The sequence below is a fragment of the Haliotis cracherodii genome, unplaced genomic scaffold (genome assembly GCF_022045235.1).
Source record: "Haliotis cracherodii isolate W230 unplaced genomic scaffold, xgHalCrac1.p SCAF_19, whole genome shotgun sequence".
Lineage (NCBI taxonomy): Eukaryota > Metazoa > Mollusca > Gastropoda > Lepetellida > Haliotidae > Haliotis > Haliotis cracherodii.
In genome coordinates, this window is record NW_027266274.1 from 10,153,316 (window position 1) to 10,168,792 (window position 15,477).

Here is a 15,477-nt window from a genome sequence, read left to right on the forward strand (position 1 = left end):
TATCACTATTTGGGGCACTAAATGTTACATACCTCGCTATATGGCTGAAATAATGCTGATGCGACGTAAAATTTTAACTCACTCACATACTAACCAGCGTCCCTGACATTGCGTCCAACATTCCAACCATATCATGGCGTATGGTTTTACGCCGCTTTTAGCAATATTCCAGCAATATCACGGCAGGGAACACCATAAATGGGCTTCACACATTGTACCCATGTCGGGAATCGAACCCGGGTCTTCGGCATGACGAGCGAACGCTTTAACCACTAGGCTACCCGACTGCCCATACCTATTATGAAGGTCGATGAGCAATATTGACTGTGTAAATCAATCCCAAGACAAAAGTCAAGATTTCAATATTTTATACATAGCATTTTATATATAAAGCGATGACATGATCATATATCAAACAATGTACAATGAAATGTTCCAAGTTTCACAAAGATTAACAAACATGACCAGTTTGTATATAGTCATTCATACATTTTCATTTGACATCCTTGCTTGACACCATCACAATTAGATCTGGAATCTCATCAGTTCACTATGAAGGCTTCGTCGTAGGTGATATTCCTTCCAAGTAAGAAGCAGTAAGAGGCCAGTTGCAACGATCACACCTAAGACTGTGTGTGTAGTATAGACCAGTCAACAAGCTGTTGCTTTCAAACTGAACTAAGTCCACAAAAGCAACAGAACAATGACTCTAGAAATCCAGAGATTTTCATTATAAATAACCAGTCAGGAACAGCGTGTTGGGCTCTCCTGGACGATACAGCACTCATACATTGGTGTCAAGTCTTCTCATTCATCATAGTCGGGATTCTTCCTCAGGACAACAAAACCTTCCATGATGGGTGTGAGGGGAAGATCTTACATGGGTTAAGGAAATAATGACCAGGCTGTTTTTGACAGTGTATCAGTCACTTCTTTAGTCAGTTAAAAGTATAGGAAAGTCCCAAATGATACAGGGCCCAATTTCAAAAACTGGGCCCAATTTCAAAAACAGGGTTAGAAACTAACAGTTTTTGTCCACTAGTCCTTACAATGATAACATATAGCAAAACCCTTAAAATGGGCCAATTTCTACTCGTCCTTAGGATACCTTTACTATTGGGCAGTTTCATAAGGACTACAGAACTAGTGCCAATTTCTAACGCTGAAAAAGTGATCTTAGTGCTAAGATGAGTACATACTTTAACATAGGCTTATTTGTTTTGTTGTTTTTATTATCATAAAGGTCATAGCATTAAGATTGCTTTGTGGAACTGGGAGCTGTTGTACAAAGCGATCTTAGCGCCAAGGTGATTGTAACTCCCATACCTTAACATAGACTTATGACAGTCGTAGTGCTAAGGTACCCTGGACCAGATCAGGGTGCTGCTGTACAAGACAATCTTGGCCCTACGATGATCATAAGCCTATGTTAAAGTATGGGAGTCAGATTACCCTAGCACTAAGATCCCTTTGTACAACAGCACCCTGGACTGGGACCATAATAGAGGTAAATATGGAATGCGGAATAACAAACGGTACATCCAAAAGTACCTTGCACCAAACAATAGCATTAAGGCTATTGAAATTACTATGATTAAACACAGGCTTACAATAACTGTAGCGCTATGGTGCCTTTGTGCAAGAGGGTCCTGGTAGCAAAGGTACACAACGCTGCACAGCAAAAAAATCAACCGACCAACCCTAAAGTCAAGACAATATTTCAAGAACTCCTGTCATTTGGTAATAAAGGATACATTCATCTGTGGCCAGCTCTGCCCTCTCTCCATATGCCAGCAACACGGGTGTGGTGTGTGTCTGGAAGCCAGTGATTGTCTTCGGTTTACCGGCTTGTCCAACAACATCTACAGCCTGTACACAAAAGACAAGGAGAAAGTGAGACATTTATCTGTCTTATATTGTTGCTGCCTTAGGGTAACTTCATCTGGAGCTCTGACACAAGGTCTTTCCACACATAGTTCCCATTATGTTCAGCATGTTCATATTTCTGTCACTGATTACAACCAGCCAATTCAAAATGACAGATAGCTTTCACTTGCATCTTGTAAGTATCAGCTTATAAATTTCACAATAATTGGCAACATAAATCATGGACTTGTTACAACTGAATAAAAGGACTTATTAACCATGATTACAGTAATCCCTCACTAAGAAATAGTTTTACAGATGTAGAACTTTGACACAACAGAAGAAAACCTTACCTGGCCAACTCGGACCGACACTGCAAGAGGTCTCAGATCTTCATCAAATGTGACTAACATCCTGGGCTGCATAGCAGCAACAAGGTGGTAGAGGACATAGTGGGACTTGCCCAGGATTACTGCAACAGAAACAACAATAGGTGAGGGAAAAGTTATGGGGGGGGGGAAAGGATTTAATGTGAGTAATGAAAGCACATTTGTGCATCGTGTAAAACCCTGCATTATACAGCGACGTGCACATGTTGCACATGCAGATTTCGTGGCATTCGCATAGTATGTCTAGCAAAAGTAAAATGTAAAACCAGAAAAAAATATTCACCTTAAAAGAAACAAACAATTTGTGGTGTTACACATTCAGCGGAATTACCTAAATTATATATGTAGGCTGAACTTAGTTTGCAAAGTTTATCATGTTTATACAATCAGTGCAAGTGGAATGTCAACATTTCAATTTATGCCCAATTTGACAACACAGAAACATTACTGTAACCATGACAACACATATGGGCAATCATATCATCACTCCCATGATTAAAGCAATCTTGATATCTGATTACCCTGTATCACACTGTTGACTAAATCACAAACCACAGTGCAAGTGAATGTCAACACAAAGTTAAAACGTAATTTGACCACACAGAAACATCTCCATAACAATGACAACACACCTTAGACTTCATGTACCTGGGGAAACCCACTCAATACACAGGAATCATCTTCCCGAGTCAAGGGTGTTAACTTACTTTAACAGTCCAGTTTCCACCCTTGCCGAACTAGGCTGGAACTATGGAGTCATACTATGGCTGGACTAATGAGTCTATGCATAGTTCAATCAAAATTGGGTAAAGAAATCAACATCCGGTTCATAAACTACCATGCAGATTTCTGTTGATTGCAGGATTTGCAAAGCATGTGTACCGCCAACTCAGTGTCGACAGATATTTTGCCAATCTTTTTATATTTTTAATCAAGGTGCTCACATGATTTGATGCACTTCGCGAAGTAGGACTCGTATTATTAAAATATAGATTTTCATTACTCATCAGATCGTCTTGACTGGGCGCCACCATTCTGTTTTAAATGCAAGTGATATGAGAGGTGGAATCTGATTGGTTGATAGGAGAGTCATAGAAGGGATGAAACTTGAAAACCACTGGTGGTGCTCCGATTGAGCATGGAAATTCCAGCCCATCACAGGAAGGGTGGAAAAAGGACTTTTACAGTCAGTTAACTCCCTTGACTCATTAAGATGCACCGGAATGGGCAAAAGTTGTACACTCTTTAATTGACTGTAACAATGCATTCCTTGTTTTACTGGTTAAGGGGGAATGTTCGTTGAACTTAGTTTGCAAAGTCCATACAACCACAGTGCAAGTGGAATGTCAACATTTCAATTTATGCCCAAATTGACAACACAGAAACATTACTGTAACCATGACAACACATATGGGCAAGCATATTTCAAGAACAATAGATTATCCTCAAATGGCTAGCTCCAACAGTTACTTTGTTCCTATACACAAACACATGGTAGCTGTTAGCACAGTTAGCCCCATCTTCCAATAAACATGTCAATTGTTTCTTTTAAGGCAACAGACAAGATCATGGTGTTACAATTACTTGATGCCTTATTTCACATTACTAATCCTTGAGGGGTTTAACCAAGTCATAAGAAGTGTACACAACTTTAACCAAGGTAACCCTGAGCAGTGATTAGAAGAGGGACACTAATTTCACAAATAATATTATCAAAATGATTTCATTTTATTAATTTCAATTTTCAATGTATGTTTGCTGAACTTAGTTTGCAAAGTCCATACAACTACAGTGCAAGTGGAATGTCAACATTTCAATTTATGCCCAAATTGACAACACAGAAACATTACTGTCACCATGACAACACATATGGGCAATCATATCATCACTCATTTCCATGATTAGAGCAATCTTGATATCTGATTACCCTGTATCACACTGTTGACGAAATCACAAACCACAGTGCAAGTGGATGTCAACACAAAGTTAAAACGTAATTTGACCACACAGAAACATCTCCATAACAATGACAACACACCTTAGACTTCATGTACCTGGGGAAACCCGCTCAATACACAGGAATCATCTTCCCGAGTCATTGACTCAAGGGTATTAACTAACTTTGACAGTCCAGTTTCCACCCTTGCCGAACTAGACTGGAACTATGGAGTGTGGAAAAAGGACTTTTACAGTCAGTTAACTCCCTTGACTCATTAAGATGCACCGGAATGGGCAAAAGTTGTACACTCTCTAATTGACTGTAACAATGCATTCCTTGTTATACTGGTTAAGGGGGAGTGTTCGTTGAACTTAGTTTGCAAAGTCCATACAACCACAGTGCAAGTGGAATGTCAACATTTCAATTTATGCCCAAATTGACAACACAGAAACATTACTGTAACCATGACAACACATATGGGCAAGCATATCCTCTGCTTCAAAATGACTAATCATCCTTGTTCATGTCTAACACCCCCACATAACTTTACAGTTGTAAACTAGACAAATTAGAGAGGAACAGTCGGCAGTCCGATAGCCATGACTTGATCACTACCAAGGGCTAATTGTATCCAGGAACAGCCACTAGACACACAGAAAAGGGTATGTGATACACTGCAGGGATTATCCTGGAAATTTTTACCGATGAGAGAAAATCTCCCCTGGTCCAAAAGCAATTAGATTTTATGGCGTGTGATGGGGTTTTGCTAAGTTTCAGCGAAATTTTGTCTTCTCACAGTGGAAACTGTATTTGACTTACAGTATTTGTGACTCAAATTATGTTGCAATTAATGTTACTAGATAATATAGACATATCCTTAGATATCCATTTTCGAACATTAATGTGAACAGTTTCCAATGTGAATATTTAAACATATTACATTGGTATGAAAAGAAATAACATTAGTATTTATATTTCTGTTCATTGTCTACTTTAGGAGAAATTACATTAATATTTATGCATTTCTGTTTATTGTTGACTTTAGGAGGAAATATATGCAAAGACAATTATAGATCCTTTAGGTGTGTTTACCACCGTCAGCAGTTCATTTCGTTGGCATGCAGGAGACAACAATCTGCAGTTATCAAATATCTAGGTCTTTGACAATGAGTGTTCAGATCGTAATTTATTTATTAAAAGTAATGACATGAAATAGAGACTGTTGTAAATGTTGTTACAGTTTGTTGGCAAAAAATATATTTACACAAAATGAGATAACACATGGTGCTTTGTCAATATTGCTGTCTATGTCCGTCTGTAGTGTGTACCATATCAAGGGAAATATTATGGAATTTTTGTTTCCCGGAGAAGGCGGCGTGTTTGCATGTGCAGCAGCCAGAAATTGTTTACAAGCAACCGGAAATAGAAAAGACTGTTGACATTCAAAATGTTTATGAGTATGAGTTAGATCTGAATAATAAGTCACAGTTTTCAATTTTTATGAATCTCTGCCTAAGTCAATCCATGACACTGTATCTAGTTACAAAGAGGACATTGACATATTCATACTTAATTGGTGGTTTTACCCATAAACCTTAAATAGCATCTAACAATGTATGTATGTATGTATGTATGTATGTATGTATGTATGTATGTATGTATGTATGTAAACATTTTCTTTCGTAGGAAACACAAGCTAACGAGAGCGAGTGAATTGAGTTTAAAGCTGCTTTTAACAGTATTCCAGTTATATCACGGCACGACAGCTTAATGTGGGAGGAGAGCCCGAAGTGATGCATGTCTCAGATGTTTACCACTTCGGTGAAACCCACGAGCACGGGTATGGTGCTGACAAACCAAGAAACATAATCAGGGCGAACTGGGATTCGAACCCACAGTCATAGGTTTCTGGGACGCAACTCTGCACAGCAAATCGCGACACCTTAGACGACTTGGCCACCCATGCCACCCATGCCCCCCACAAGCTAAGGAGAAAAGGATACTTTGGTATTCAGAATATTCTTAAATTAACTTCATGTAACAAAATGTTTGTTGAACTTAGTTTGCAAAGTCCATACAACCACAGTGCAAGTGGAATGTCAACATTTCAATTTATGCCCAAATTGACAACACAGAAACATTACTGTAACCATGACAACACATATGGGCAAGAATATTTCAAGAACAATAGATTATCCTCAAATGGCTAGCTCCAACAGTTACTTTGTTCCTATACACAAACACATGGTAGGTGTTAGCATGGTTAGCTCCATCTTCCAATATACATGTCAATTGTTTCTTTTAAGGCAACAGACAAGATCATGGTGTTACAATTACTTGATGCCTTATTTCACATTACTAATCCTTGAGGGGTTTAACCAAGTCATAAGGAGCGTACACAACTTAAACCAAGGTAACATTGAGCAGTGATTAGAAGAGGGACACTAATTTCACAAATAATATTATCAAAATGGTTTGATAATATTTATTTCAATTTTCAATGTATGTTTGCTGAACTTAGTTTGCAAAGTCCATACAACCACAGTGCAAGTGGAATGTCAACATTTCAATTTATGCCCAAATTGACAACACAGAAACATTACTGTAACCATGACAACACATATGGGCAAGAATATTTCAAGAACAATAGATTATAATCAAATGGCTAGCTCCAATAGTTATTTTGTTCCTATACACAAACACATGACAGCTACTAGCATCATCTACCAACAAAACAGACACAATCATTTCTTTTAAGGCAACAGACAAGAGTGAGTGAGTGAGCGAGTATAAATTTACGCCGCTTTTAGCAACATTCCAGCAATATCATGGCAGGGGCCACCAGAATGGGCTTCACACATGTCGGGCAACAGACAAGATATGGTGTTATGATAACTAATAGCTGAGGGGTTTAACCAAGTCATAAGGAGTGCACACAACTTAAACCAAGATAACACTGAGCAGTTATTAGAAGTGGGACACTAATTTCACAAATATTATAAACCTGATATAATTTTATTTAGTTCAATTTTCAATGTATGTTTGCTGAACTTAGTTTGCAAAGTGCATACAACCACAGTGCAAGTGGAATGTCAACATTTCAATTTATGCCCAAATTGACAACACAGAAACATTACTGTAACCATGACAACACATATGGGCAAGTCTATTGTCTTCAATTGTATAGATTGTCATAAGCCTAAGCATCAAATACAATGTTAAGAAATGCAAAGCATAATTTGTTCAATTATCAAATTACCTTATGAGGAAGACTGTTGGCTACAATATTGCCTGATTTATTTTGTTATTTTGGTGTTGACTGGTTGTAAGATATTACCACAAAGGAATTCCCAATCTGATGATGAAAAACTTTTTTGTTGTCTTGGATTTAATTTTGAAGGATCCATTTGTTAGGATATTCTGCTTGTACAAACTTTACAAAAATTGCAAAGTCCATTTTGATAGCTAAATAACAAATGTTTTCCCTCTCGATGTTCTAGGCAAAACATAATATTGATAACATATATTTCATGCCTCATTCAATGTTATTCCAACAGTGTTTAACTAAACGAAGAGAGAGAGGGTGCCCAAATTCTGGTGGTATGTTCTCATTTTGCCTCCATCCCAAAAGGCCACTCTCACATCAAGTTATGGTCCATTGATTCTTATTTTACATATGAACAGTTTGAGTAGCCCTAATGAGGTGAGGTGAGGTTCAAGATCACGTCTAAGATTATTGCACTCATATATTTATGTTTGAATGTACGTAAGTACGTGCGTGAATGTGTGCCTGTCCAGACTAATGCTGATTTAATTGTGCTAGCCCACTGAGATAAAATTCCGCAGTTCAACATGTATACCCTACTCAGACACAGTATACAGACTCCGAGCCAGACAGTTTTAACCCCTTAATGAGGAGCGCCAGGCAGGTGAGAGTGAGTGAGTGAGTGAGTTTGGTTTAACGCCGCTTTTAACAGTATTGCAGTTATATCACGGCGTGTCAGCAGAATGTGGGAGGAAAGCCCGAAGTGATGCAGGTCTCAGACGTTTCCACTTCGGTGAAACCCATGAGCACGGGTATGGTGCTGACAAACCTACTAACATAATCGGGGCAAACCGGGATTCGAACCCACAATCATAGGTTTCTGGCGTTCCCAAGGGACGCAACTCTGCACAGGGAATCGCGGCGCCTTAGACGACGGGGCCACCTGTGCCCCCAGGCAGGGTAAGAACAAGTACCATCCTTTAAAATCTTTTAGTATGACATGGAGGGGGATCAAACCCACCTTACGCTCTGCGGGGCAGGCGCTCTATCCACTTGGCAACGGACGCCCCTAATGAGAAAATAACCCCAATGTTTGTTTCCCAATGTGCCTGCATCAATAGGTGAATGACCATGGTCAGAATTGTACTACTCAACATTTGCTAAAGACCACAACAGTCATCTTTAGTCAAAGGTGTGGTCCTCAACAAATGTTGAATAGTTTAGATGAAGTGTGATCTCCAGTGGTCTAGAGACATTGGGAAGTTGGCAAAATGGGACTCAACCATTCTGATAACTCAGTAATGGATAGTAGATATTAGGGGGATGGTTATAGGGAGAGAGGCACTGATTAGGTAGATCTATGTATCAAAACCTTTCTTTCAAATAAAGTATATGTTTGCTGAACTTAGTTTGCAAAGTCAGGAAAAATAACAGTGCAAGTGGAATGTCAACATTTCAATTTATGCCCAATTTGACAACACAGAAACATTACCGTAACCATGATAACACATATGGGCAAGTTTAACATCATCAGCCATCGCAAGTCCAACATCCATCACAACTATATCTCTATTCATGAGAAAATGACTGATGAATCATCCGGGATCATAGTGAGTGAGTGTGTATGGTTTTATGCCGCTTTTAGCAATATTCCAGCAATATCACGGCGGGGGACACCAGAAACGGGCTTCACACATTGTACTCATGTTGGGAATCGAAGCCGGGTCTTCGGCGTGACGAGCTAACGCTTTAACTACTAGGCTCCGCCCCTCCCGGATCATAAAGGACCAATGTTTTCCAAGGAAGTGAAAAAGGAACTCACTTGTTTTGACATCTAAAGCTGAGACCAAGACGGCCAGCAAACCAGCCACAGCTACTGGACTCATGAGGGCCCTGTCGCTGTGGTAGGGGCAGAGTGTGAGTGTGCCTTTACCAAGGTGAGTCAAGCCTTGTGCCAAGCGCACCATGAAGAAGTTGTTGGGATCTTTAGCATGGTACACTGCAAGCTGGCGCAACATGGCTGCTAGACGAGCATTGTTTGTTCCTGCAACCATAGAAGTGATGATGACTAGTGAATTAAAGCATCATGGTATAAACTTGAATATTCAAGGAAAAACATAACAAATGTGGGATACAGAGACGATTACTCTGAGCTAGTAAATCAAATTATTTTAAAGTTACTGTATAATGGAGAGGATAACTATACAGTGAGTGAGTTGGGTTTAACGCTGCTTTTAACAGTATTCCAGTTATATAGCGTCGTGTCAGCTTAATGTTGGAGGAAAGCCCGAAGTGATACAGGTCTCAGATGTTTACCACTTCGGTTAAACCCACGAGCACAGGTATGGTGCTGACAAACCTAGAAACATAATCAAGGCGAACCAGGATTCGAACCCACAATAATAGGTTTCTGACATGCCCAAGGGATGCAACTCTGCACAGCGAATCACGGCACCTTAGACGACTGGGCCACCCACGCCCCCACTATGCAATGATTGAGCAAGTGGACCCAAGAATGGGTTCCTGTCCATGATTCATCACCTATTTTTGGGGTGGTGGTGGGGTGTCATTTTCTAAATTTGAGAGTCATGATATTCCTGGCCATGCTGTTTGCTGTCAAATACACTGTGACTGTCAGTTATGTGAAAAACTTATGCGAATATTCCAGGAAATAACTGTCAAATACGAAGGAATTACACGTCATGTAAAACCCTGTTCTCTCATTCTTCTGACACATGGATACCACCTTGTTAAAGCCTGTCAGAACTCTTATGGTGCAGAGACACAGAGGATCATAATCAAGATTCAAAACCAAATCTGATTTCAAACCCACATGCACAATGATTTCAGGCACCTTAAATCACATTCCCCAGAGAATGAGTGAGTATGGTTTAACGCTGTTTTTAGCAATATTCCATAAATATCACAGTGGGGACACAAATGGATTCACACATTGTACTATGGGTATTGGGAGTGACGAGCAAACACTTTTAACCACTAGGCTACCCTACCGGAGAATGACAACACAAAGATGAAGCAGCTATATGTTCTGACCTGCTCCTGTGATTCCCATGGCAAGGATGGAGTTGTGAGCTACTTCAGGGTCATTGTCGTGAGAGAACTTGCTGAGTGTGTCCAGGATCTGGAGCTTGGGGTTGGACACAGAGATCAAGGAAAGCGCCAATGGCACAGCCCTCTTGATTGACATCTCTCCGTACCGCAACTGCAACAATCAGATGTTTCACGGAACGTCCCCTAGTATCATAATTAACCTAAAATTCTCAAAACATTTACAATGACTTATTTATCACTCAAAACATTTACAATGACTTATTCATCACCCAAAACTGGCTTCCACGGGAGCTACCACTTGAGTGAGATCATGCTATCACTCGCTGCTTTGAAATTGCATTACATGCTTTGCAGACCATTATGTCACTGGTTACCATGACATCACAATCTAATAACATCACTAATCCCTCTGCCACTGAAGCTGCTTAGCTGTTATTTTCAGGCTCAAGATACTGTTGTACTCTTTACAAACTGAAAAGGTTGGAGGTATTATGTTGGATGAACTAGTCGATACAACATTTATCAATGACTGTTGATATATTTGATATAAAAAGACACTCGGATGAGAATCTCAAAATCTCAGCACGATTTCAACCACAAATATGAAACAGTAAAAATGATCAATCTCCAAATAAAAAAAATCTTGCAATACTCACCAAATGCCCAAATGTACGGAATGACATTTCTGCTCCTATTTCTTCACCCATAGATATGAGAGCAATACCTAAAACTGCTATGCCTGAAAGTAAACAAAGAAGACTTGTATTACTGACGAGAAATTGAAAATAAAAGACCTAAGTTTCTGTTAAAGGACAATGCCTTTTATTTTTCGAAAGTTTCTTCTGTTTAATTTCAAATAATATGTATGTTTGCTGAACTTAGTTTGCAAAGTCGGTAAAAATAACAGTGCAAGTGGATTGTCAACATTTCAATTTATGCCCAATTTGACAACACAGAAACATTACTGTAACCATGACAACACATATGGGCAAGAATATCCTGTGCTTCAAAACGACAAATCATCCTTGTGCATCAGCCATTGAAAGTATGTAAAATGTCTGTGGCAACAAAAACAACCATTCACAGAGGTAAATTTACGAAACATATTCGTCGTAAAGTTGAGTATTGTGGCAACAAAAGCAACTATTCACAGAGGTAAATTTACGAAACATATTCGTCGTAAAGTTGAGTATTGTGGCAACAAAAGCAACTATTCACAGAGGTAAATTTACGAAACATATTCGTCGTAAAGTTGAGTATTGTGGCAACAAAAGCAACTATTCACAGAGGTAAATTTACGAAACATATTCGTCGTAAAGTTGAGTATTGTGGTAACAAAAGCAACTATTCACAGAGGTAAATTTACGAAACATATTCGTCGTAAAGTTGAGTATTGTGGCAACAAAAGCAACTATTCACAGAGGTAAATTTACGAAACATATTCGTCGTAAAGTTGAGTATTGTGGTAACAAAAGCAACTATTCACAGAGGTAAATTTACGAAACATATTCGTCGTAAAGTTGAGTATTGTGGCAACAAAAGCAACTATTCACAGAGGTAAATTTACGAAACATATTCGTTGTAAAGTTGAGTATTGTGGCAACAAAAGCAACTATTCACAGAGGTAAATTTACGAAACATATTCGTCGTAAAGTTGAGTATTGTGGCAACAAAAGCAACTATTCACAGAGGTAAATTTACGAAACATATTCGTCGTAAAGTTGAGTATTGTGGCAACAAAAGCAACTATTCACAGAGGTAAATTTACGAAACATATTCGTCGTAAAGTTGAGTATTGTGGCAACAAAAGCAACTATTCACAGAGGTAAATTTACGAAACATATTCGTCGTAAAGTTGAGTATTGTGGCAACAAAAGCAACCATTCACAGAGGTAAATTTACGAAACATAATCGTCGTAAAGTTGAGTATAGTGGCAACAAAAGCAACCATTCACAGAGGTAAATTTACGAAACATAATCGTCGTAAAGTTGAGTATTGTGGCAACAAAAGCAACCATTCACAGAGGTAAATTTACGAAACATAATCGTCGTAAAGTTGAGTATTGTGGCAACAAAAGCAACCATTCACAGAGGTAAATTTACGAAACATAATCGTCGTAAAGTTGAGTATTGTGGCAACAAAAGCAACCATTCACAGAGGTAAATTTACGAAACATAATCGTCGTAAAGTTGAGTATTGTGGCAACAAAAGCAACCATTCACAGAGGTAAATTTACGAAACATAATCGTCGTAAAGTTGAGTATTGTGGCAACAAAAGCAACCATTCACAGAGGTAAATTTACGAAACATAATCGTCGTAAAGTTGAGTATTGTGGCAACAAAAGCAACCATTCACAGAGGTAAATTTACGAAACATAATCGTCGTAAAGTTGAGTATTGTGGCAACAAAAGCAACTATTCACAGAGGTAAATTTACGAAACATATTCGTCGTAAAGTTGAGTATTGTGGTAACAAAAGTAACATGTACAGAACAAGAGTTCCTGAATTTTTCTTGTCATATACAATTGTTCCACAAGGCTGTAGCATGATGCCAATGTGAGATGAACGTCCAACTACCTTGTTGTATTGACAGGTCTGGCCCTGCTGGTTCCTTCTCCTTCTCCTTCTTATCATCCTTCTTCTTGTTTTTGTCTTCCTTCTTCTCATTGTTATCCTGGAATAGATACCACTGTAAGTACAGTTTTCTGTTTTCTGGAGGTGAGGTGGTGAGGTGAAATGAAGATACCCACCTTCCCAAGGCAAGGGAGTTAACCGACCATAAAAGTCTAGTTTCCACCCTTGCCGAACTAGGCCGGAATTATGGAGTAACACATTGGCTGGACTATCAAGTCTATTCATAGTCTTATCAAAATCTGCCATGTAAATTTCAGTCGCTTGCAGGATTTGCAAAGCATGACAAAGCGTTGACAGAAATTGTTCAAATCTTTTCATGTTTATGATCAAGGTGCTCAAGTAATTTGATGTTTTTTGTGAGGTAAGACTTGTTCTATTACACTATAGATGTTGATTATCGATCAGAGAGTCTTGACTGAGCATCCTCATTTTGTTTGAAGCAAATACAAGTTTGTTCGTTGTTTAACACCGCACTCAGCATTATTACAGTGGAATGTAAATAATTGAGTCTGGACCAAACAATCCAGTGATTGACATCATGAGCATCGATCCACATATTTGGGACACGATGACATGCATCAACCAAGTCAACAAACCTGACAAGCATAATCGCCCCTTATGACAAACATGGGTTGCTGAAGACCTATTCTAACCCGGATCTTCACGGGTCGCAAATACAAGTAATATGTCATATAATTGGTCAATAGGAGGGACATTGAAGGGACATAACTCATAATAGCCGTAATGGCGCTACGATTGAGCCACAAAATTCCAGACAAGTTTGGCAAGGGTGGAAATTGGACTTTGTAGTAAGTTAACTCCCTTGCCTCGGGAAGATGGGAGATACCTTGCTACAGTGTAAGGCTTAAAAAAATAAAACACTTGGTTCTCAGGCAATGACTTTTGAAAATATAGTGCGCGCAGTCGGTGGTTTTGTTTGCTTGTTCAAACTCGTACATAACCAAATAAACAGTTGTGTACTATCAACCTGGGAAAGGGCCTCAGTACATATTGCTGCCATGAACATCACACGTGCTATATTAGATTGCATTTTTTAAGTATTAGGATTTATTTGTTTTGAAAATGGAAATAAAAAACAAAGTGTGCGGCAGACTTTATGATTGTGTGGGCGGTGCCCGAGAACCAAGACTATTTAGCCTAACATGAATACCCACTCAGTATATTGACTGAGCCAACCAGTCCTTGTTTTAGCCCCTTAATGCTGAGCCCCAGGTAGGGTAACAACACGGACTATCTTTAAATGTCTTTGGGTATGACGCGCCAGGGACTGAACCCGCGATCTTCTTCTCTTCTGCAAATAATTGAGTCTTGACCAGACAAACAATGATTGATATTGTGAACATTGATCCTCGTCATCAGGGCACCATGTCACAATGAATCAAGTCACAGAGTCTGGCCACCTGACCCATTGGCTTGCCTCTATTTTTGGTCAATATCAAAACAGTAATATGACTGAAAAATACTGCATATGAACAGCCAGAGTCACGCGTCCAGGGACGATACAACTCACAGAAATGCCCTAATCCATGTCCTAATACTTCGAGAGATTTCCGGAAATATAGAGTTTAATATCATGAACATTGTTACCATACCTGATCTTTCGAATCGTCATGTTCCGAACATATATGTAACAGGTGTTGAATCTTCAGAACATTACCAGTGCCTGGAAGTCAAGAAGAAACATACTTTACAAACAACACCAAGATGTATCAGATCATACAAACTGCCTCATAGTGTACATAGTCTACCCATGGCATTTGTTCTCTACTTCTCACAAAACACCAATCATATAATGGAATTTGTTCTCTTTTTTTCCAGATTGCAAATGGCTAGTCTGGCAAAGAAAAGAGTTGTTCTGATTATCAACTACATAGCTGCCAACTTTCCCAAATTACAATTAGTAATTTGTTATGATCATCTGGACGGGGCATCAATACCTGATGATATTGTGAGGGTGACAACAAAACAGCTGTGTGATTCACAAACTCAGTTGATAAATGTATCGCTTAGTTTCCATCTTGACTACAGCAACTTCCAATAATACAATAAGAGTGTTTTGATTTGACATATGCAACACTTTCAACAGATTTCATTCAAGTAAAAAAATAAGATGGTCTCACATTTATAGCAGATGGTGTAAGGCTAAATACTGACCCTCTATGAAAAGTTAGGCCTTGTGATTATAGTTTTGTAGATTGGCATGCTATTTATGTGAAATAAGGAAGAAAGTATATTTTCATGGTTTAGTTGCAAATTCGTAACAAACACTGAAAGAATTGGGGGTTATTT

General features: G+C 38.9%; 1 protein-coding gene across 1 annotated transcript in view; it reads right to left on the reverse strand.

Annotated features, from left to right (window-relative positions):
- Positions 1-372: 372 nt before the first annotated feature.
- LOC139466746 (26S proteasome non-ATPase regulatory subunit 2-like) overlaps positions 373-15,477 on the reverse strand; it is a 30,839-nt gene continuing 15,734 nt past the window's right edge. Inside the window, exons 15-22 of the mRNA XM_071248409.1 lie at positions 14,781-14,851; positions 13,111-13,207; positions 11,188-11,270; positions 10,514-10,682; positions 9,282-9,503; positions 2,220-2,338; positions 1,755-1,869; positions 373-875 (exon numbers count right to left, since the gene is read on the reverse strand). Coding sequence (XP_071104510.1) covers positions 808-875; positions 1,755-1,869; positions 2,220-2,338; positions 9,282-9,503; positions 10,514-10,682; positions 11,188-11,270; positions 13,111-13,207; positions 14,781-14,851 — 944 coding nt within the window. The 3' untranslated portion in view covers positions 373-807. The remainder of the gene's footprint in view (positions 876-1,754; positions 1,870-2,219; positions 2,339-9,281; positions 9,504-10,513; positions 10,683-11,187; positions 11,271-13,110; positions 13,208-14,780; positions 14,852-15,477) is intronic.